The sequence below is a fragment of the Nematolebias whitei genome, chromosome 20 (assembly GCF_014905685.2).
Source record: "Nematolebias whitei isolate Nwh7 chromosome 20, NemWhi1, whole genome shotgun sequence".
Classification (NCBI taxonomy): Eukaryota; Metazoa; Chordata; class Actinopteri; order Cyprinodontiformes; family Rivulidae; genus Nematolebias; species Nematolebias whitei.
In genome coordinates, this window is record NC_056517.1 from 14221860 (window position 1) to 14244514 (window position 22655).

The 22655-nt window shown below is 40.7% G+C and overlaps 1 protein-coding gene across 1 annotated transcript in view; it reads left to right on the forward strand.

Annotated features, from left to right (window-relative positions):
* Positions 1-22655, forward strand: part of LOC119426845 (partitioning defective 3 homolog) — a gene marked incomplete in the record, with an annotated part of 408661 nt that overhangs the window by 374899 nt on the left and 11107 nt on the right. Inside the window, 2 exon segments of the mRNA XM_037694428.1 lie at positions 7220-7447; positions 10478-10665. Of these exon segments, the coding sequence (XP_037550356.1) occupies positions 7220-7447; positions 10478-10665 (416 nt within the window).

Here is a 22655-nt window from a genome sequence, read left to right on the forward strand (position 1 = left end):
ATTTCTGAAAAAGAAACCCAGTTTTACTTTCAATTTCTTTACCAAGTTTTCAGCAGGAGGCTTTAAAGAGAGATGTGCATCGACCAAAATTCCCAAGTATTTGTAAGACTCAACAAACTCAATAGGAACACCATTCATAGTTTAGATAAAAGGAAGGAGTGATGGTACCAACTTCCTGTTTGAAAACAATATCCCTTTGGTTTTTATCAGCATTTAGCACCAGTTTCAGATGGAACAAATCTGACTGGATGATGTCCAATGCAGACTGTAAAAGCTGGAAAACCTTAGCAACTGTTCTAGCTCAACAATAAACAACTGTGTCATCAGCATAGAAATGTAAGGATCATCAGGAATGATCTGACCTACATTACTTATGTAGATTGTGAAGAGTGTGGGTCCTAAGACTGAACCTTGTGGTACACCGTTGTTATCAGCTAGATACTGGAGGAAGTACTGTTATGGTTGAACACATTGCCTCCGATCTGAGAGGTAATTAGAAAACCAACCAAGTGATCTGAGAAACCAACGTCTGAGAGCTTATGGCATAAGACGTCATGGTCCACAGTATCAAAAGCTTTAGACAGGTCTAAGTAAAGTGCAGCACAATAATCCTTAGCATCCAGTGCTTCAATAACATCATTTAAAACCTTCAGCGAAGCAGTCATTGTGCTATGTTGTTTCCTAAAACCAGATTGATGGGGAGGTAAGCTGTTGAATCAAAATACTTCTTGACTTGGGTATTTATCAGTTTTTCTTAAACCTTAGCAAGAATACAGTGTTTAGAGATTGTCCGCTAGTTGTTCAGTACAGCATGATACTTTTACCAACATACTTCACTGTGGGTATGATGTTTGATGATGCCAAAATTTTCTTTGGCTTCTTGATGGTTTATCTGTTTAATGCACTCCATTTCTGCTCTGTGAGTTTTAGTAGACAACCCTCTCGTGATTGTCCTGATGCATGCTCAATAATCCAGATGGAAAAATCTAAATAAGTTAAATCAGGTCATCTGGACGTTCAAAAAAAAAAAAAAAAATGTAGAAACGTTTCATCTTTTATCCGAAAGACTTATTAAGTCTGAGGTGCTGTATTAAACTCCATCTTATAAATCGCACCTTCTCATAGTGGATCAACCAGTTTGCTGCTTACATCCAAAACCAGCTGCTCACATGATCAAGGAGGACCATCAGCCTAACAATGGATCATTAGCACACTGATGGCTGCTCCTACAATAGAAGCCAAGAAGCACAGGTGCTGAGTGATACTAGCAATAACAGCATTGTAAGAGGTGGACAGTTGAACACGGAGGCCTCCACCCCTGTTTAATGATGGACGGTTTCTTTTCACAAAGATGGCCTCCTTTACTCCTTTTTCAAACCATTGTTCCTCTCTATCAAGGCTGTGAACATCTTCATCCTTGAACGAGTGACTGCTGGCCTGGAGATGAGTGTAGACCAGATGAAAGACAAAACGTTTCTACAATTTTTGTTTGTTTGTTTTATTTTTTTGTTTTTTGAACGTCCAGAGGACCAGACTTAACTTCTTTAGACCTCTCTTGATTGGTTTGCTGTGTTGGTAGAATATTTCCTTTTTCCATTTAATGGATTTCATAGGGCTTTGTCAGACGTTCATACTTAGGGACATTTTTTTAAACTCAACCCTAACTTTAACTTCTCCGCAACTTTTCCTCTGACCTGTCTGGATAATTCCTTGGTCTTCATGCTGTCTCACTTGGTGGTAGCTCTTACTATTTCAAGGTCTTGAACTGGTGTTGAATATGGGTGATATCAGGACTTATGTAGGTCATTTCACACAAGATTTCTCCTAGGTAAATTCTTAATAATAATAATATTATTATTATTATTATTAAGTTTCTAAAACATGTTTTAGGTCATCAAGGCCTAGGGGAGGATGGCATGTATGTCATATTTCCAAACATATGCATTCCTGTTCAGTTGTTCCCCCCTTTTTTATGATTTGAAATCTAGATTTGTGGCAAAGCAAGAAAAAAAATATCAAGGGGAGATACTTTTGCAACATGTATTTCTAAAGATCGGCATTGACTTCAAATTTATTCAAAAGTCTTATTAAACCGTCTATCATATGTGAAATTCACTTTTTATTTCTCCACATATGCTAATCATTTCATCACACTGTCTACAAGGCCTTAATGTTCTTTCTCTCTTTTCAAACAAGTCTATTGTTATTATTAGACACCCCAGTTTTCTTCCAAACCTGTTCTACTGTGAAAGAGGTTTACAAACCAAATCCACATGGGAGTATATCCCTCCCCCACCTCCCTCCCAGAACCCAGATGCACACAATTCAGTTCTGCATAAAAATGAGAAGATGGAGCTAAACTTTCCTCCCCTTTTGCACTTTCTGTCTCTTTCATGATTGCGTGCCATGGAGAGTTGCAATTTAAAGTGATAGTCTAATCTTCTTGAATTGCTTTGCATGGGTAAATATTTTGAGTAGCTTAATCTAAATGAATGTAATGATGCATTGATGGGAGTAATTTATTATTCAATCAAGCTCGTGTGGAGGCTGATTACTAGAGTGACAGCACTGTATATGTGCATGTGGGGCATAAACATACTGACACCCACACACACACACACACCTTATCCATTCATTAGCATTCAGTGTCAGTTTGAGAGTATTTTATTTCCAAATTACAAAAGGAACAAAGATGCAAGCATTCAAATTCTTCAGAGTTTTGATGCAGAACAATGGCTTTGCTTCTGTGACACTACTCCAATAAAGCACTTAGTGTCATTGTAAAATAGGCTAAAATCTTCATTTGTTGCTTTTAGACTAACAACTGAAGTGGGACTTTCTGAGGTCCCATCTACATGCACATGCAAGTTGCATTTCTGGTGAGAAAAACAAAGAAGAAACACATTAATAAGTAAACACGTTCGAAAGTGGCATTTTTTTTTTTTAACTCCACTTTGTTGTATCCATGTTGATTTAGTATATGGGGCTTTTGAAAAACAAGGGTATATCATCCAATTTTGTGCAGACTTACTGATACTGTGTACTGTACTCTAAAACCCACAACAAACAAGTAGTTTTATAATTTTTTTTCTGCATTTATCTTATGTTTTAAAGCTAGCACACGACACTAGGAATCAAACCATCTGCCTGGGCTATGTCCTTACCTGTCACCTGGCTCAACCTGCACCAAAACTTGACTTATCTCTCATCAGCTGGTGGTTCCAATTGTGGAACTGTGGCTTTTTGCATCTTCTGTGGGCTTGGCCCAGCTGAGCCCCAGGAATTAAGCCTTCACCAACAGGCCCTCAACAGGCTTTGGTTCCCCTGTAAGAGAGTGTTTCTCTGGGGAGATAAATGTATAGGCTTTCCGCTTGGTCATGTTAACTGCATAACTCAACCTCAGATGAAGATGGTATTGCTGATTTGTCAAGTGCTGAGGGCTGCTTGCCTTTGTGAGGGTTACCACAGCTAGCAAACTTGCACATTTCACTTGACATTTGGTAATTGGTTAAGGCTAGATGCCGTTCCTTATGCAACCTGGGCTCAAACTTGCAGTCTCAGGATTACAGAACTACGGCACTGATCACTGAGATAAGGTAGCCCCAGACACAACCCTTGATAACGGACATACGGATAATGTGTACCAGTATGTATGTTTGTATATGTATGTATGTACATTTGTAAGTATGTATGAACGTGTGTATGTACAGGTCCTTCTAAAAAAATTAGCATATTGTGATAAAGGTCATTATTTTCCATAATGTAATGATAAAAATGAAACTTTCATATATTTCAGATTCATTGCACACCAACTGAAATATTTCAGGTCTTTAATTGTTTTAATAATGATGATTATGGCATACAGCTCATGAAAACCCAAAATGCCTGTCCCAAAAAATTAGCATATTTCATCCCACCAATGAAAGACAAGTGTTTTTAATACAAAAAACGCCAACCTTCAAATAATCATGTTCAGTTATGCACTCAATACTTGGTCGGGAATCCTTTTGCATGAATGACTGCTTCAATGCGGCGTGGCATGGAGGCAATCAGCCTGTGGCACTGCTGAGGTGTTATGGAGGCCCAGGATGCTTCGATAGCAGCCTTAAGCTCATTCAGAGTGTTGGGTCTTGCGTCTCTCAACTTTCTCTTCACAATATCCCACAGGTTCTCTATGGGGTTCAGGTCAGGAGAGTTGGCAGGCCAATTGAGCACAGTAATACCATGGTCAGTAAACCATTTACCAGTGGTTTTGGCACTGTGAGCAGGTGCCAGGTCGTGCTGAAAAATGAAATCTTCATCTCCATAAAGCTTTTCAGCAGATGGAAGCATGAAGTGCTCCAAAATCTCCTGATAGCTAGCTGCATTGACCCTGCACTTGATAAAACACAGTGGACCAACACCAGCAGATGACATGACACCCCAGTGACTGTGGAAACTTGACAATGGACCTCAAGAAATGTGAATTCTGTGTCTCCTCTCTTCCTCCAGACTCTGGGACCTTGATTTCCAAAGGGAATGCAAAATTTACTGTAATCAGAGAACATAACTGTGGACCACTCAGCAGCAGTCCCAGGCGAGATGCTTATGACGCAGAAGAGTGGCTTGACCTGGGGAATGCGGCACCTGTAGCCCATTTCCTGCACACGCCTGTGCACGGTGGCTCTGTATGTTTCTACTCCAGACTCAGTCCACTGCTTCCGCAGGTCCCCCAAGGTCTGGAATCGGCCCTTCTCCACAATCCTCCTCAGGGTCCAGTCACCTCTTCTCCTTGTGCAGCGTTTTCTGCCACACTTTTCCCTTCCCACAGACTTCCCACTGAGGTGCCTTGATACAGCACTCTGCGAACAGCCTATTCGTTCAGCAATTTCTTTCTGTGTCTTACCCTCTTGCTTGAGGGTGTCAATGATGGCCTTCTGGACAGCAGTCAGGTCGGCAGTCTTACCCATGATTGCGGTTTTGAGTAATGAACGAGGCTGGGAGTTTTTAAAAGCCTCAGGAATCTTTTCCAGGTGTTTAGAGTTACGTCGTTGATTCAGATGGTTAGGTTAATAGCTTGTTTAGAAAACCTTTTCATGATATGCTAATTTTTTGGGACAGGCATTTTGGGTTTTCATGAGCTGTATGCCATAATCATCAGTATTAAAACAATTAAAGACCTGGAATATTTCAGTTGGTGTGCAATGAATCTGAAATATATGAAAGTTTCATTTTTATCATTACATTATGGAAAATAATGACCTTTATCACAATATGCTAATTTTTTGAGAAGGACCTGTATGTATGGATGTATGTATGGATGTATGTATGGATGTATGTATGGATGGATGGATGGATGGATGGCAGACAAGAGCAAATGATGGATCATGATATCTGGGCCTCATCAGCAGTCATGTTACTTTGACTTATTGTTGAGAATAGGGAGTTGAACCAACAGCTCTCAGTTTACTGGTCTGTCTGTCTTTGCACCCTTGCTCTGTAGAGTGGCTGGGCTTAGCCTTAAAACCAGGTGAACTGGTCTTTCATATAAGGGAATGCTCAGAGTAGACTCATTTGCATTAAAAGGAGTCAGCTGAGATGATTCAGGCATTGCATGCCTTCCTGTGCAAGTTTTCTGTGCATGCCTCACTGGGAAGAGACTCTGAGGAAGACCGAGTGCACGCTGGAGGGGTTATGCATTATTTCTGATCTGGGAGTACCTTGCAATGTCCCCTGTAGAGAGTGGTGTCGCTCAGACGAGGAATCTCTGACCTTTGGACTTTTTGATTTTGACTTCAAGCATTCGGGGTCCACTGTCCAGGAACATGGGGAGTGTGGTAAAGAGGTGAAAAAGAGTCCAGGCAGGATGGAGTAGATGGAAAAAGGTTTCAGGAGTGATTTGCGACAAAAGGGTGTCAGCAAAGGTCAAAGGAAAAATTTATAAGGCAATTGTGAGGCCAGCTATGTTGTATGTTCTGGAGACAGACACATGGTCAAAAAGACAGAAGAAAGAACTGGAAGTAGTAGAAATGAAGATGTTGGAGTTCTCCTTAAGAGTGACAAGGATGGATAAGATTAGGAATGAGATCATCAGAGGTACAGCACAGGTTGAACACCTGGGAGATAAAGTTAGAGAAGCCAGACTGAGATGGTTTGGACATGTTCAGAAGTGGGACAGTGGAAATATTGGTAGAAGGATAATAGGATTGCAGCTGCCAGAAAAAGGACAAGAGGAAGGTCAAAGAGGAGATATACGGATGCAGTTAGAGTAGACATGGAGGTAGTTGGAGTAAAATCAGAGGATGAAGAGGACAGAGTGAGATAGAGGAGGATGACTTGCTTACCTGAAGAGGTAAAAGTGGAAAGAAGAAGAAGAAGGACTTTTTGAATTTGTGACTTTATCACAAATAAGCAGCAGAAAATAGATGGATGGTTTCAGTTTAAATCTTAAACTGATCATCACCTGTTAGGCAGCATACTGTATGTATTCCAGTGTTTTTGTTAAAGTTCCTCTTTGCTATTTGAACAAGAAAAGATTATTGTTGACCGGGCCTGAACATAGACATCACATTCCACCCCTGGAACCTGATGGAAAAGTTGGCTATTTCCGTGGCCACCTGTCTATACAGTTAGAGCCACTGACAAACCAGATTAAACAGTTCTTGTGCCTGGAAATATTGAACACTGTCTCAGGCTATTTGGCTAATTTAGCTCATTTGAGACAGTATGTATTTGATTAATTGGTACTTCATTTACTGGAAAGCCTCCCTGGTGCATGATTCATCATTTCTGCTCTTCTTGTTGAGTCAACTTGTGTCCCTTCACCTCAAGCCACACACTCAAATACACAGATTAGAATTTGGACAGGCTCTACAAAACAGGGTTTCACTTGCATGAACTGTAAGCAAACAAAATTATGTGTAATATTTCATAGTGCTCACAGGCTTTGTCACCTATTTGTATTTTTGCATGCTTTAGTAAATAATACATGTGTCCTCTACTCTGTAATTAGGCATACTGACCATGACTCTCCCTATCATCTTACAACAAACAGCACTCTATCCTCATATCGTAATATCTTTAATGTCATGACAGCACACCATTGTACATGTATCTCTTATCACGTTAAAGCTAATGCATTTATGTATGTATGACCTTCCTCCCCTTTCTTTTTTTTTTTTTTTCATTCTTTCTTTCATTAATTCTTTCATTTTTTTTTTTTTTTTGTTCTTTCTTTCAGAGCACAGAACATTTTCAGGCAGGCCATGCGTTCCCGGGTCATCCTTTTCCATGTCGTACCCTCATCCATGAAGAGGCAGTACGAGGTCATGTCGGCACAGAGTGAGCCCAATACGCCACAATCAAATCGAGTCCACTTTAGCCAAGATTCTCACCCTCCAACAGACAGGTTGAGTCTGGTTTTGGGATTACCATCCAAATCTGGACAACTGCCAGGTCTAATCTACAAGTGAGTTTCTCTGCATTTATTTATTATTTTTTCAACATTGTTGTTTTTTTAACAAAATTACATCTACAGGACAGTGTTAAATAATAAATGGTGCTTGTCTAGAGAAATAAAACAAATGGAAAATTTTGTTGTATTTTTTCCCCAATTAGTTTTTTACGCATGAAGAACAATAGGTGTAATAAAAAAAGATGAATTATTATGTTAATATTAAATCATCACAGTAATTTTGTGTAATACTAATGTACTAATATTGTGTAAAAAAAACTGTTGCATAGAGTAAAATTCAAATTCACTTAGATAAAGTGAAATTTATTTGACATGTTGAATGATATTTCTACTGTGAGGTATGACTGAGCATCATTTAGATTTTTTGTGAGAATTTTATTAATACCCAGAAAAGTTGTGACCGAAAGAGCAACTCCAAAACATGTAGTAAATTTACAATGTTTAGTGACAAATGTGAATACAGTAGTTGCTCGTTTATCGTGGGGGATCTATACCCTGAAGACCCGCGATAAGTGAAAAAACGTAAAGTAAGAATAGTACTAAAAGTTGTAAGTTGTAGTTATATATATATATATATATATATATATATATATATATATATACAAACCAGATTCCAAAAAAGTTGGGACACTAAACAAATTGTGAATAAAAACTGAATGCAATGATGTGGAGATGGCAAATGTCAATATTTTATTCGTAATATAACATAGATGACAGATCAAAAGTTTAATCTGAGTAAATGTAACATTTTAAAGGAAAAATATGTTGATTCAAAATTTCACAGTGTCAACAAATCCCAAAAAAGTTGGGACAAGTAGCAATAAGTGGCTGGCAAAAGGAAATTGAGTATATAACGAACAGCTGGAAAACCAATTAAAACTAATTAGGTCAATTGACAACATGATTGGGTATAAAAAGAGCTTCTCAGAGTGTCAGTGTCTCTCAGAAGCCAAGATGGTAAGAGGATCACCAATTCCACCATTGTTGCGCAGAAAGATAGTGCAACAATACCAGAATGGTGTTACCCAGCATAAAATAGCAAATACTTTTAAGTTATCATCATCAACCGTGCATAACATCATCAAAAGATTCAGAGAATCTGGAGCAATCGCTGTGTGTAAGGGTCAAGGCTGTAAAACTCTACTGGATGCTCGTGATCTCCGGGCCCTTAAACATCACTGCACCTCAAACAGGAATGCCACTGTCAAGGAAATAACAGAATGGGCTCAGGAATACTTCCAGAAAGCATTGTTAGTGAACACAATCCACCGTGCCATCTGCCGTTGCCAGCTGAAACTCTACAGTGCAAAGAGGAAGCCATTTCTAAGCAAGCTACACAAGCTCAGACGTTTGCACTGGGCCAGGGGTCGTTTAAAATGGAGTGTGGCAAAATGGAAGACTGTTCTGTGGTCAGATGAGTCATGATTTGAAGTTCTTTATGGAACACTGGGACGCCATGTCATCCGGACCAGAGAGGACAAGGATAGCCCAAGTTGCTATCAACGCTCCGTTCAGAAGCCTGCATCACTGATGGTATGGGGTTGCATGAGCGCTTGTGGCATAGGCAGCTTGCATGTCTGGAAAGGCACCATTAATGCAGAGAACTATGTTCAGGTTCTAGAACAACATATGCTCCCATCTAGACGTCATCTCTTTCAGAGAAGACCCTGCATTTTTCAACACGATAATGCCAGACCACATTCTGCAGCAATCACAACATCATGGCTACGTAGGAGAAGGATCTGTGTACTGAAATGGCCAGTCTGCAGTCCAGATCTTTCACCTATAGAGAACATTTGGCGCATCATAAAGAGGAAGGTGCGACAAAGAAGGCCCAAGACAATTGAACAGTTAGAGGCCTGTATCAGACATGAATGGGAGAGCATTTCTATTTCTAAACTTGAGAAACTGGTCTCCTCTGTCCCCAGACATCTGTTGAGTGTTGTAAGAAGATGGGGGGATGCCACACAGTGGTAAAAATGGACTTGTCCCAACTTTTTTGGGATTTGTTGATGCCATGAAATTTGGAAACAACAGATTTTTCCCTTAAAATGATACATTCTCTCAGTTTAAACTTTTGATCTGTGATTTGTGTTCTTTTCTGAATAAAATATTAGATGTTGGCACCTCCACATCATTGCATTCAGTTTTTATTCACAATTTGTTTAGTGTCCCAACTTTTTTGGAATCCGGTTTGTATATATATATATATATATATATATATATATATATATATATATGTATATATAATTTTTTATTTTATTTTTTTAAGGCTTTTTAAACCCTTCCCACACTCTTGCAATATTCTAAGCAATGTTTCTAAACTTTAAACGCTCTAAGAGAGCACAGAATGTCATGATTTCAGCTCCCTGCCTCCTCTGCTTTTTCCACCTACACTCTTGGCCATGCCCACTTCTCTGCTCTGCAGCAGGAAACTTATCCTGCAGTGTGGGTTGTACAAAGGTGCAGGAGGAAGCTTTTTCTGCAGCAGGTGCTAAACAATTTAAATTAATTTATCTTAAATAAAATTTCCATGCCGATCGTGCGGTTCATCCATCAATCAGCTGAAGGAGCGCATCAAAAGAGCACATGGAGATGCTAAAAAATGCAGGAGTAAGGAGTTAGTCTTTACGGTAATGCTAAGAATACAATAGGGGCCAGGAGCATGACTACCATAAGGCAGACAATGCACCTGTGTCAGAGTGAAGTCATCAACTGTCATTTATACCCCTGCAGCTCATCAGGGTAATGATCTGCACATATGTATCTGATGGCGATATCTGGTGTAGAGACGCTGTAGGAGAAAACGCTAGAACGCTTACATTTTTTTATTTAATTAACATTAAACCCCTAATTTCTACTGCAAACAGTGTTTCAACAATTTGACATCCAAGAAACTTTTGCCTGGTAACATTCATTTTCTCAGCCAATCAACCTGGTTTCTTTGGTATTCTTTTCTTTTACCTCCTATTTAACAAGCTATCCCTGTTGTAAACTCTTAAACTCTGTGTTTTTTTTCTGTAGTCACCAGAACCCCCTGGCTGGGAGCACCCCAGATCAAAGTCGACGATATTCTACTTTGCCCTACAACTCACTTTTCACAACTTCCTCAGCCCTCTCACCCTCCCTGCAGCGTAGGGTAAGCACAACCCCATCCAGCAGCACCTACCTGAAGAAAAAAGGCCACAGCTTCAACATCAAGCTAAAAAAAGGTAATATGTAGCAGACAAACAAGAGTGTCTATAAAAGTAAAACCTTTAAATTGTTTATATCAGAATTTTGCTATGACCATGTCCACTGTCCAACATGCTGACTAGTGTCAGAAGTATTTGTAATGGAGGGGTGGGGGGCACTGGTGGGGACATCTGGTGGTACTCCCTGAGAAAATTTTGCATAAAGTAGATGCCATTTTTTGCATTCTGGTGTATTTTAACTGGTTGGAAAACATCTATGTGTACCTACATAAGTACCGTATTTTTCGCTGTATAAGTCGTGTTTTTTTTTGCATAATTTGCATACTCTGCAACTTATACTCCATAGCAATGTATTTATGGATTTTGTTCTCATATTTATAAACCATTTTTTGGCTGAGATATGACCATTTTCATTCATTCTGACTGAAAATATTGATCAGTACCACTTTCAGCCTCTAGGGGTGCAAGAGGGCCCTCTAAGCTTTTGACAACTGCTGGTATACCTGTAGGCATACCCCGTTATTTGTTGATTCCAGACACGCAAAACCCCCACTGGCTCACACCAAAAACATCTCTCATTGAGTAGGGGAGGTAAGAGACGACAACACAACAACGATCGAGAAAATGCCGCCAAAGAGAAATTCATATTGTGCTGAGTTCAAGCTGCAGGTGATAAAGTTTGCAGCCAAACATGGGAACCGTGCAGCTGATTGCAGGTTCAGGGTGAGTGAGAAGCTTATTAGGGACTGGAGGAAGGCGGAGGTCACACCAACATCCATGAAGCGGTCAAAGAGGGTGAACCGCGGGAGTAAGGTGAGGTGGCCAGCTCTGGAGGAAAAGGTGAAGATGTGGGTGCTGGAGGAACGCACTTCTGGCAGAGGGCTGTCGACAGTGCAGCTTCGTGTCCATGCCATGGCGGTTGACAAGGAGATGGACATCACCGACTTCTCTGGTGGACCGTCATGGTGTTTCAGGTTCATGCGCCAGAACCATCTCTCCATCAGAGCATGGACATCCACATGCCAGAATCTGCCCGCTGATTTTACAGAAAAGGCGGAGAGTTTCTGCGCCTTTATGGACAGGCAGATGCAGGAGCACAGCATCTCACCTGACCACATTATTAATATGGATGAAGTTTCATTAACATTTGACATTCACATGGGACGGAGTGTGACACAGAAAGGGGAGAAAAACATGACTATCCTCACCACGGGTCACGAGAGGTCCCACTTCACTGTGGTGCTGGCGTGCTGCGTAGATGGCTCAAAGCTCAGAGTCAGAGTTTCTTTATTGTCATTCGCATCTCATGTGGTACAAGTGGTGGAGCGAAATTATGTACACAGGGTCCCAGTTACATCCAATAATAAAATGTAAAAGAAAAACAGTAATAACATCTAAGATATGAACTAAGAAAAACATCAAGTAAATATACACTAAGCACTCATAACATAAAAACATTACGTCGAACATCAGCACAAACATGAACATGAGTCTGTGTGAGCAGATGAGCACGCATGAACACATCAACATTGAAACAGATCAGCAGCAACATGAAACAGATCAGCAGCAACTTGAAACAGATCAGCAGCAACATGAAACAAATCGGCAGCAACATGATGTGATTTTTTTTCACCATGATTATTCTGGTTAGAGATTCATGAGTCTAACAGCCTCAGAGTAGAAGCTGTTCCTCAGTCTAGTGGTTCTACTCTTAATGCTCCTCAACCTCATTCCTGAGGGGAGTGGGGCAAAAAGTGTGTGTGCTGGGTGAGTGAGGTCCTTCATGATGCAGGTGGCCCTCTTCCTGCATCTAGAGGGGTAGATGTCTGTGATGGTGGGGAGACTGACTCCGACAGACTCTGTGCAGCCTTCACCACTCTCTGCAAAGCTTTTCTTTCTGCAGCTGTGCCGTCTCCATGCCACACGTAGATGCTGGAGCACAGGATGCTCTCCACTGCACATCTGTAGAAGGAGGTGAGGTCTGAGCTTCCCAGACCAGCTCGTCTCAGCCGCTTGAGGAAGTAGAGTCGCTGATGAGCTTTCTTGATCAGGCTGGTAGTGTTGTTGCCCCAGCTGAGGTTGTCATTCATGTGTACACCCAAGTACTTGTAGATGGAGACCACTTCCACCACAGATCCTTTTATGTTCAGGGGGTGTAGGTGTTTTTGTTCCTTCTGAAGTCCACAATCATCTTCTTTGTCTTCTTCACATTGATGTGAAGGTTATTCTCTTTGCACCAGCTTTCCAGGTGTTCCACCTCTTGCCTGTAGCTGGACTCATCATTGTTTGTGATGCATCCCACAACCGCAGTATCATCTGCAAAGCTGCAAATTATGGTAATTTTTAAGTGCAAAACCATGCTGAAGGTGGAGTTCCCCCCATACATAGTTGTGATGGTTAATGAGAAGGGGTGGATGGACATGGAGATGATGAGCGTGTGGCTCACAAAGTGCTACATGAAGCGGCCAGATGGAATTTTTTTAGAGCAAACAAAGCCCTGCTGGTGATGGACAGCATGCACACGCACATCATGCTGCAATTTAAAGATGAAATCAAAGCGTGCAACTCCATACCTGCCATTGTCCCACGACGTTTGACAAAAGGGCTGTAGCCTCTGGATATCTCTGTCAACTGGAGCTTCAAAGTGTTACCTTTGGGAACAGTGGATGGTGGATGGAGAGCACAGCTTCACGGCTACGGGACGGATGCGCCACGTGACATTCCAGCAGGTCCTTGGCTGGATCGATAAAGCGTGGACCTCAGTCACCAAAGAAATGATCCAGTCGGGGATCAGGAAGGCTGGGATGTTAGCTGGAGCTGGAGCTGCAGCTGACGCAGAGGAGGACTCTGACAGGCCCGGGGAGGTAGAGGAGAAGGAGGAGGAAGTAGCGCTGCATCATCTACCTCAGGAATTAGCAGAACTCTTCGCCAGCAGCACCAAGGATGAAGAATTCAATGGATTTTAATAAAAAAAAAAAAAAAAAAGGTATTTATTATCAATATGGGCAGGTGGGCTTGAAGTAATGTTAAAGTCACTTCATTTCACTAGCTTCATTTCACCAGCTTCATTTTGCCGGTTTCATTTTGCCTGCTTCATTTTGCCATGTTTTGTCCCTCAAAGTGTATTTATTAAGGAAACGTTAAACTGAGATGCACCTTTGCTGTAATTTCGAGCAAACACATAATTGCTTTTAGGTGGTTATCTTGTTAAATTTTGAAAAAATGCAGCGAGGCGTGCCTCTGCACGCCCCCACAGCCGTGAATCGGCTTTTGAAATACAGCTGATTTGACCGTCGAAGTGCATTTATTAAGTAAAAGTTCAACTGAGACACCTTTACTATAATTTCAAGCAAACAAATAATTGTTTTTAGGTGGTTATCTTGTTAATTTCGATGGAATGCACTGTGACATGTCCCTCTGCACGTTCCTACTTCCACGTATCGGCTTTTAAATACAGCTGATTTGACCTTCAAAGTGCATTTATTAAGCAAAAGTTAGACTGAGACACAACTTTACTATAATTTATAGCAAACAAATAAATGTTTAAGTGTTCATCTACTTAAATTATTGTTAAAGTCCTCGTTTGCACGCTGCTGCGGCAGCCATTTGGCAGTCAATCGATTTTTGGCACAACACCAGCCCACATTTCTGGGTTGTCAGCGCGGTGACATGTTACAAACGTGACGCGTCAGCGGTCATGCATAATAGATGCAACCTATATGGCAAAGCGACGTATTTGTGGATTTTTCCACTTTATAACTATATATATATATATATATATATATATATATATATATATATATATATATGTTTGTCATGTCATGTCATGTCAGGTCATGTCTCATTTCACATATTTGGACTGATGCAACTCATACGGCAGTGCGACGTGTATGGCGGAAAATACGGTAAACACTTGATTTAATAACTATTTTAGAGACCAGAGCAAAGAAGGAGTCTGACCAACAGCTCTCTTGTGTGAATAGAGCACACACCTCTTCTGTCAAACTTCCTAATCCCCCATGCCCCACCCTGTGTCGAAAACTGCTGGCAATAAAGTGGTGCTTAGACACATCCTAACCCCCACCCCTGTCAACAACTGCCAGCACTAACGTGGTGCTAATCTAACATGCAAAACAGAGGTGTCTCCCACTCCTTCCCCCGTGAGTGCCCTGCCAAGGCAGATAACCTCGGAGAAACATTGCATGCGGTATTGAGTTGTTTGGAAGTAACCAGGAAATCCCAGAGTGGACATTTAGTGGTTTGCATATTATCCTATTAATCAAGTGGAATGGATTTGTTCACAAAGAAATAGAAATGTCGCTGGGTGAACTATTTCATGGTAACCCAACATTTTTCAGTCAGGTCATCTGGACAGTTTCTTTTTTTGTGCTGAAACGTTTCGCCTTCGATCCGGAAGGCTTCATCAGTCAAGGAAACACACAACAAAACTGATTCTTCCCTCAACAGCTTACTCCAAAATGGAACAAACCAGTTTTGTTTGTGATAAGATGGTCTCTTTGGTACACCATCTTCTCCACTGCTGGCCCTCTTCCTTGTTGACAGTCTTGTCAACCTGGTTGAAAACAACAAAGTCCATGCTCAATAATCCTGTCCAGATGACCTGACTGAAAAATGTTGGATTGTATACCTGGATTATTGAGCATGGACTTTGTTGTTTTCAACCAGTTTGACACAACTGTCAACAAGGAAGAGTGCCAGCAATGGAGGAGGGGGCGTACCAAAGAGACAATCTTATCACAAACAAAACTGGTTTGTTCCACTTTGGAGTAAGCTGTTGGGGGTAGAATCAGTTTTGTTGTGTGTTTCCTTGACTGTTGAAGCCTTCCGGATCGAAGACAAAACGTTTCAGCACAAAAAAAAATAAAGAAACTGTCCAGATGACCTAACTGAAAAATGTTGGATTGTATATCTGGATTATTGACCTCAGGCTGAATGGTCATGTCGCATTTCATCGGACTTCTACATCAGTAAGGTAGAGTTGAACAGATAGATCCAAGTATTAATGTTACCTCAACCACATGCAGATTACATGTTGGAGCGCCACATGTCTTCAGCTTCAGCACAAAAGTCCAGTTTCTTCTTCTTTCTTCTTTTAATTTCCCATGTCCTGGATGACAAAGAATCAACAGCAACATCTGATCCTAATATTACTGTTGGATCGTAGCGACACTTACGTGATGACATCGATACGAGTTTGTTTCTACCTTTAGTATGACTCTCCTTTTCCATAAATTCAGTCATGCACTGGAGAAGCCATCAAGATGCAAGATTAAATGTAAACACTGGACCAAACAAGCCTGTCACAAGCCTGTGTGACATCACATTTTCTTCTGTGCATGCGGGTCACCTCATGAAGGTGATCAAATGTAACCAGTATCGTCTGATGGAGGTTGTATTTAAATATTAGAAAGTTCCTGGAGAAACTTAGACAGGAACTGCTGAGTGGCAGCCATTTTAGAGTTCTATCAGGCGTTTTGAATGAGAAAAATGGCGTCTTTGTGATTTATGTCACCATGATAACTCAAAACTGCAATAAAAGTAATAACACACGTCACCGTGATGAGACTGTTGTTTTGATATAACAATGTGGGGGTACATGTTGCAGTTCGGGCCACATTACAGTTGAAGGAAGCGTAAGATATAAAGTTAAGAAACCATTGTCAGGTGGATAATAATAGGTGGCTGTCATTCTAGGCAGTCCCCAATTAATGCGAATGACCACACAAAGAAATTAGACCTGAGCAAAAAAAAAAAAAAATGGAATTGAGCTTTAAGGCCTGTATTGCAAATGTTGCCTAACATTGTACAGTAAATCTTTTCTGGTCTGGGAACATCTTGGAATCTCCAGAGGAGCTGAAAACTGTCTCCGGAAAAGAGGATTGTCTCATGCTTCTCTTTGTTCTTTTGTAATTATTCAAATAGAGAAGCCATTGTGTATCTTAACTCATATATATTTTTTTGATAAATACAGGCTTAAAGTACTTTTGTGGAAATATTAACAATGCAGTTTCTTGGTTTAGGGTTTCATTTTGCCAAACTATGGTGCAAAAGTTTGGTTGACAGCAGAGATTTGTCTACATCACTGTGGCTGATGAAGTTTTTATAACCACTCTAATTCCATTTTAGATTATTTTGTTTTGTACACTTGGGAAGTCCTTCAGTACTGAACCGTTTTATTTCTTAGGGGTACATTTACTTTAAAGGTCTAAGTAATTTTCATCAGTTCAGTATCAAAACAAACCAAGATGTTTTTTTTTTTATTTTCTACTTTATTTTTCTGTTGGAATAGATGCAGATGTTTTTTTGGTAAAAACTGGAAAACAGATTTTTGCAATGAGCTTTTGAGAAAATTGTGAGCATCAGTGTCAGATAAATGCAACAAACACAGGGGTAAACGTAGTCACAAGCTGCTTTCTAATATGTCCTATCTGAATACAGTATTGCCAGAACAGTTCCTTCATATTTTAGTGCCAAAGTGCAAGTTGCACTGTATTTACTGTAATTTGGGATCATTCATCACTTTCTTTGAATATAACATTTTAGGTTTCCAAAAACCAAGAATTGGAGACATTAATACTCCAACACTGATGCCAATATTTAAGTTTAAACCCCAAAACCAGTGGTGCCGAATACGTCGATTGCGATCTACCAGTCAATTTCAAAGGTCTTATTGGTAGATGGCATGGTATTTAAAAACAGACGTCAGTCTATCATCCATCAAGTAATTTGTCTCTTGATTGACAGACAGGGCAGCCAGTCTGAGGCCCCGTTTACACAACGTGAAACGTTCGGCTGTTCGTTTACACGACAGCAGCCTCATTCTCTCTGAAACTGAAGGTTTCTGAATCCAGGTCTCTGAGGGGAGCTTTTCAGCAAACCCCCCATGGAGGAGTGAAATGCTCCAAATGTGAAGTGGCACAAGCACATTACAGGCGGCTGCAGTCCAAAGTTTTCTGCACTAACAGTTATAATAAACGTCAGAGAGCAGTGTTTTTGTGCTAATCACCCTTTTTCAGCATGTAGGAGCAAAACTAATAAAATCCAGAGTCCAAAGAGACGTTAGTGCATTCACCAGTTTGGACATAACTGTGATCATGCAGATGCCGCATGCGCAATGAATGCAACTGAGCCCGGAATCAGGGTTGCCAGCTAAATTTAAAATGTCTTATTTATCCCCTCCTTTTCTGTGCACATGTTCAACAAACACAACACACACCTCATCTTAGAATATCTTTACTCAGAACATATGACAGTTCAGGTCAAAATACTATCATTTTAAATCCACAGTACTGTATAGTTCATAATTTATTATCTGGCAACCCGACTGACATGGAAACTACAGTGTTTTCATGTAAACCCGCTCATTTTTTTATTGCCCCCAATAAACACTGAAAACACTAAGGTTTCCAGAGGTTGTTCCGTGTAAACGGGGCCTTATAGCAGGTAGCTCACTTTGACTTGGTCATTTGAAAAGTAGCTGCATTATGAAGATGTCTGGGCACCCCTGCTGTAGACGGTGTGGTCTAATTCATGACCAGTGATAAAACTTAAAGTATTTATGTTTGTGCCCAAGTGACAGAAATGGTTTAAAAATATATATTTTAAAATGGACTTTACTAAAATGAGGGTGCCTCTCAAGAAAACTTGAATCCATTTGTGAACTCTAAATCATCAAGACCAATCATCTAGACCAATCATCATCCAAATGTTGAGTCAGAAAAAAAATAAGTGCTGTAAAAACTGGTGGATTTTGGGGGGTGAGATGTGGCTCGGAAATCTATTCTGCCATTTCCATTTAATTACCATCAGACTTTGTCACTAGTAATGCACTTTTCGGCAAGCTGAGGCAGTTTTGTTGTCGACTCGATGTAATTGTTGTGATTTGATGTAAGTGGCTCAGAGTTCCAAGTGGCAGAAGCAGATCTGGAATGGCACATTAACAAGAGTGCCTTAATCAAATTGTTCTGTTGAAAACAACATACGCAGCCCATTAAGTCGTTGTCGTGTCCCCAGCCTGTCTTCCTGTTTGCTGTTTAATTGGCTTATTGGAACCAGAATTCAAACTAATCTAAAAAGGGGATACAATTACTTTTATCCTGGTCTTCTATTACCCAAAATAAAGACGTCAGTGGTTAATTACCGAAGACCTATTAGAGATGCATTTTCCTAATTGCCTGACAGGACCATAAATGACAGAATCTTCAGATGGAGGAAGGAGTTTGATTCTGCTCATTAGACTGTTTTTTGAGCAGTGATGAGGAAATAAACTGGTATGAGAGGGGTAAGAGTAAAAAAATAAAACAGCTACATGTAAAACAGCTATATGTAAAAATAGAAAAAGGCATAATGTGAGAGGACTCACCTGCTATGGGATTATTGCAATTTTATTGTCTTACAACCAGGCATTTAAATACAGTTTTAAATTGGTTGAAACTAACTAATTTAGACAAAATACTCCAGATTAATACTGGTAAATATAAAACTCACTTAATACCTCACTTAATAATACAAATTCACTTAAAAGTGACATGTGGATAGATTTTCACCCTATTTGGTTTGAAGTCTGAACCAGTAGTATCACAGTCAGATGAGGTTTAGTTCCCAAAATGGAAATGATTCAAGGATTCAAGGTTCTTTATTGTCATTCACATCACTTGTGGTACATGAAGTGGAACAAAATTGTGTACACAGGCTCCCAGTTACATCCAACAAAAGTATAAAATGTAAAAGAAAAACAGAAATAAGATCCAAAATATGAACTAAGAAAAACGTTAACTAAAAATATGCTAAGCACTAATAGTACACAAAACAATATGCCGAACAGCAGCACAAACATGAGTCTGTGTAAGCAGATGAGTTTGAATGAACACAGCAACATGAAACAAACCAACAGCATGATGTGAGTTTTTCCATAGTGATTATTCTGGTTAGAGATTCAGGAGTCTAACAGCCTCAGGGTAGAAGCTGTTCCTCAGTCTAGTGGTTCTAAACTTATTGCTCCTTAACCTCCTTCCTGAGGGGAGCGGGGCAAAAAGTGTGTGTGCTGGGCGAGTGGGGTCCTTCATGATGCAGGTGGTCCTTTTCCTGCATCTGGAGGTGTAGATGTCTGTGATGGTGGGAAGACTGACTCCAACAAACTTCTGTGCAACCTTCACTACTCTCTGCAAAGCTTTTCTTTCTGCAGAGGATGGATCTACTCATGGCCAGAGTGGGACAAATTAAGGTGGAGGAAGGTGTGGGTGTTTCACCTTTTCCACCAACATTTTTGATGTTGTCGGTACGGGGAGTTGAACCGAGGAATTGACCAGTGGCCCTCCGATCACAGGTCTGCCCTCTCTAACCTCTGCACCACCACTCAACCAAATATATATATTCCAGTACCCTGAGTGTCCCACAAAGCCATCACAGCAAAGCTGGCAAGAGAACCAAAGCTCATTGACCTGGTAAGGAGGGCATTAAAAAGAGAAGCATCTGGGAGGCCAAAGATAAATCCAATGACTCTAAGCATACTACTGTATTAAGTGTTTGAAGGAGAACCACCTAAATATCCTAGAATGGGGCAGTTAAAGTCAAGACTGCAGTGTGTATAAGTATATTCAGTTCAATTCACAATATTGTAATAATCCCAATGGGAAATTCCACGTCATCACTTGCTCTCGACGAGGTCGGACGCTTTTCCCCTCCCCTCCCTCTCTGCTTTGCTTTGCTGCTCTGTCTGTCTGTAAAACAACTTCTGAGCCTCTCTTGCATATCTTCCGAACCATAATTATGGACTTGTTTTGGTCAGTTTTTCCCTTAACACAATTGATAACATTTCTTTTAAGAGAAGACAGGCTTTAGGTGAGCCGATTTGCTCTGTTGGCACGCATGCAGCTGGATATCTCATCGACTTGGAAAACTTGATGATGTGTCTGTCTCTGTTGCCATTTGTGGACTTTAAGAACACATATTTAATTGGATTTATGATAACTGGTTCCTGCTTTTTGGATTCGGCTGGTTGCTGGTTTTATCAACAATCAAGGAAGTCGTCGGCAGCAAATTGGGACTCGATCACGCTGCTTGCCTTTATGATGGCTTGATTTGTGTCCCGAGTACCCAGACTCAAAGGCTTTGGGCAGAATGGATCAGATTTCGTGGATTTTACTCAGGCACGTTCCATCGGTGTGGCCATGTAATTTGGACATTTCTGAACCGTTTGGACCAACACCGACTCAAGGTAGATGTCATTAATTTCTGCCTGTCCCCAAAACAACTGTGTACTTATCTGAATTTGGCTCCCTTGGCTGGCCTTGAAGGCCATCTTATCTGAATTTGCCTGGAGAACGTGATCTGACGCTCACCACCACCTCCCTGAGGAATTTCCAACTGATAACCAGATGAAACCAGCTGAATAAACATTGCTTCATCATTTCAGGACTCTCAGATTCTCATAGGCATTATCCTTGGCCATTCCCCGACATCCCTTGAGAATGTTTACGTATCTCACCGGAGGGAACAGGCTGATTATTACATCCTTATCAGAACTCTTATAGTGCCCTCGAGAGCGTCTATGAACATTGCTCACCGCTCTCGTCGTCTCCCCCCCCTCTGCAGAATGTCTGTCACTATGTGCTTGTTTGTGCGAGGTGTTTTTTAATATTAGGTTTTTTTTTTTTCTCAGGCAAGAAGAAAAAGTCTGATAGGAATTTTTTCGCCTCCAATTCCTACATGTGTCCAGTTTCATTACTTTTTGTCTGTCCAAACAGATCTCACTTGTAAATGAGTCTTCTAGGTTCAATGTGACTTACCTGTCTAAATAAAGGTTGAATGAAAAAAAATCAAATGTTGTATGTAACTCATCATCCTGGTTTCATTAAAGAGTTGTTCTAGATGCTGATGGCTGTGGGCAGGAAGGATCTCTTGTAGCGGTTTGTCCTACAACGGATCTGAAGAAGCCTCTGACTTAAGACACTCTGTTGTAGTATGACAGTCTGATGAAGAGTGTGCTCTGGGTTACCTGTAATGTTCTTCATTTTATGAAGAATCCTTCTTTGTACAATCATCTCCAAAAATTCTAGAGGAGTCCCCAAAACTGAGCCAGCCTTCTTTATGAGGTTGTTGATCATTTTAAGTCACTTGCTCTGGTGCTGCTACCCCAGCAGATGATTGTAGACGAGATAACACTCTCTACAACAGACTTATAGAAGATATGCAGTGTAGGAGCAGGTGATAAATAAATAAATATATTTGTGAATGGGTGTTGGGTCACGTGGGTAATCAGCTGTTTATATAGTAGGAACCTGTTCTTTGTGAGTCAGGTGTTCCACCCGAAAGGGGGAAACAGTTTTTAGACCGCTGAATATGAACCTGTGTTGTAAACAGATGGAAACGTTGTGGAAATATGTATTGCCTTTAAATGGACACAGATGAAACGTAAAGAATAAATGGGTTACTTGCAAACAAGCAAGGACGGCTCTGACTTTTAATTCATCTGACAAGGTAACAATCAGTGCGTCAACAATACCCCGGTGTATCACCTCAGTGACTTAAAGCATTGGCTTGGCCTCTACATGCAGCATCTTGCTGCAAACATTGAAGGACTTCAGCTTCCTCAAGAAGTACAGTCTGCTCTGTCCCTTCTTGTAGACGGCTTCGCTGTTGCATTTCCAGTCCAGTCTGTTGTCCAGGTGAACCCCAAGGTATTTGTACTTCTCCACCACCTCCACTCCTTCTCCCATGGTAGAAATATTGTTGGACCTGTTCCTGTTTCTCCTTAAATCTACAAGCATCTCCTTTTGTTTTGTTCACATTCAAGATGAGATGATTGTTTCCACACCGTGCCACAAAGCGGTCCACCAGTTCCCTGTACTCAGCTTCTTGTCCATCTCTGATACACCCAACCACTGCAGAGTCATCTGAATATTTCTGTAGATGACAGGAGTCTGTTTTGTACTGGAAATCTGAGGTGTACAGAGTGAAAAGGAATGGTGAAAGTACAGTCCCCTGTG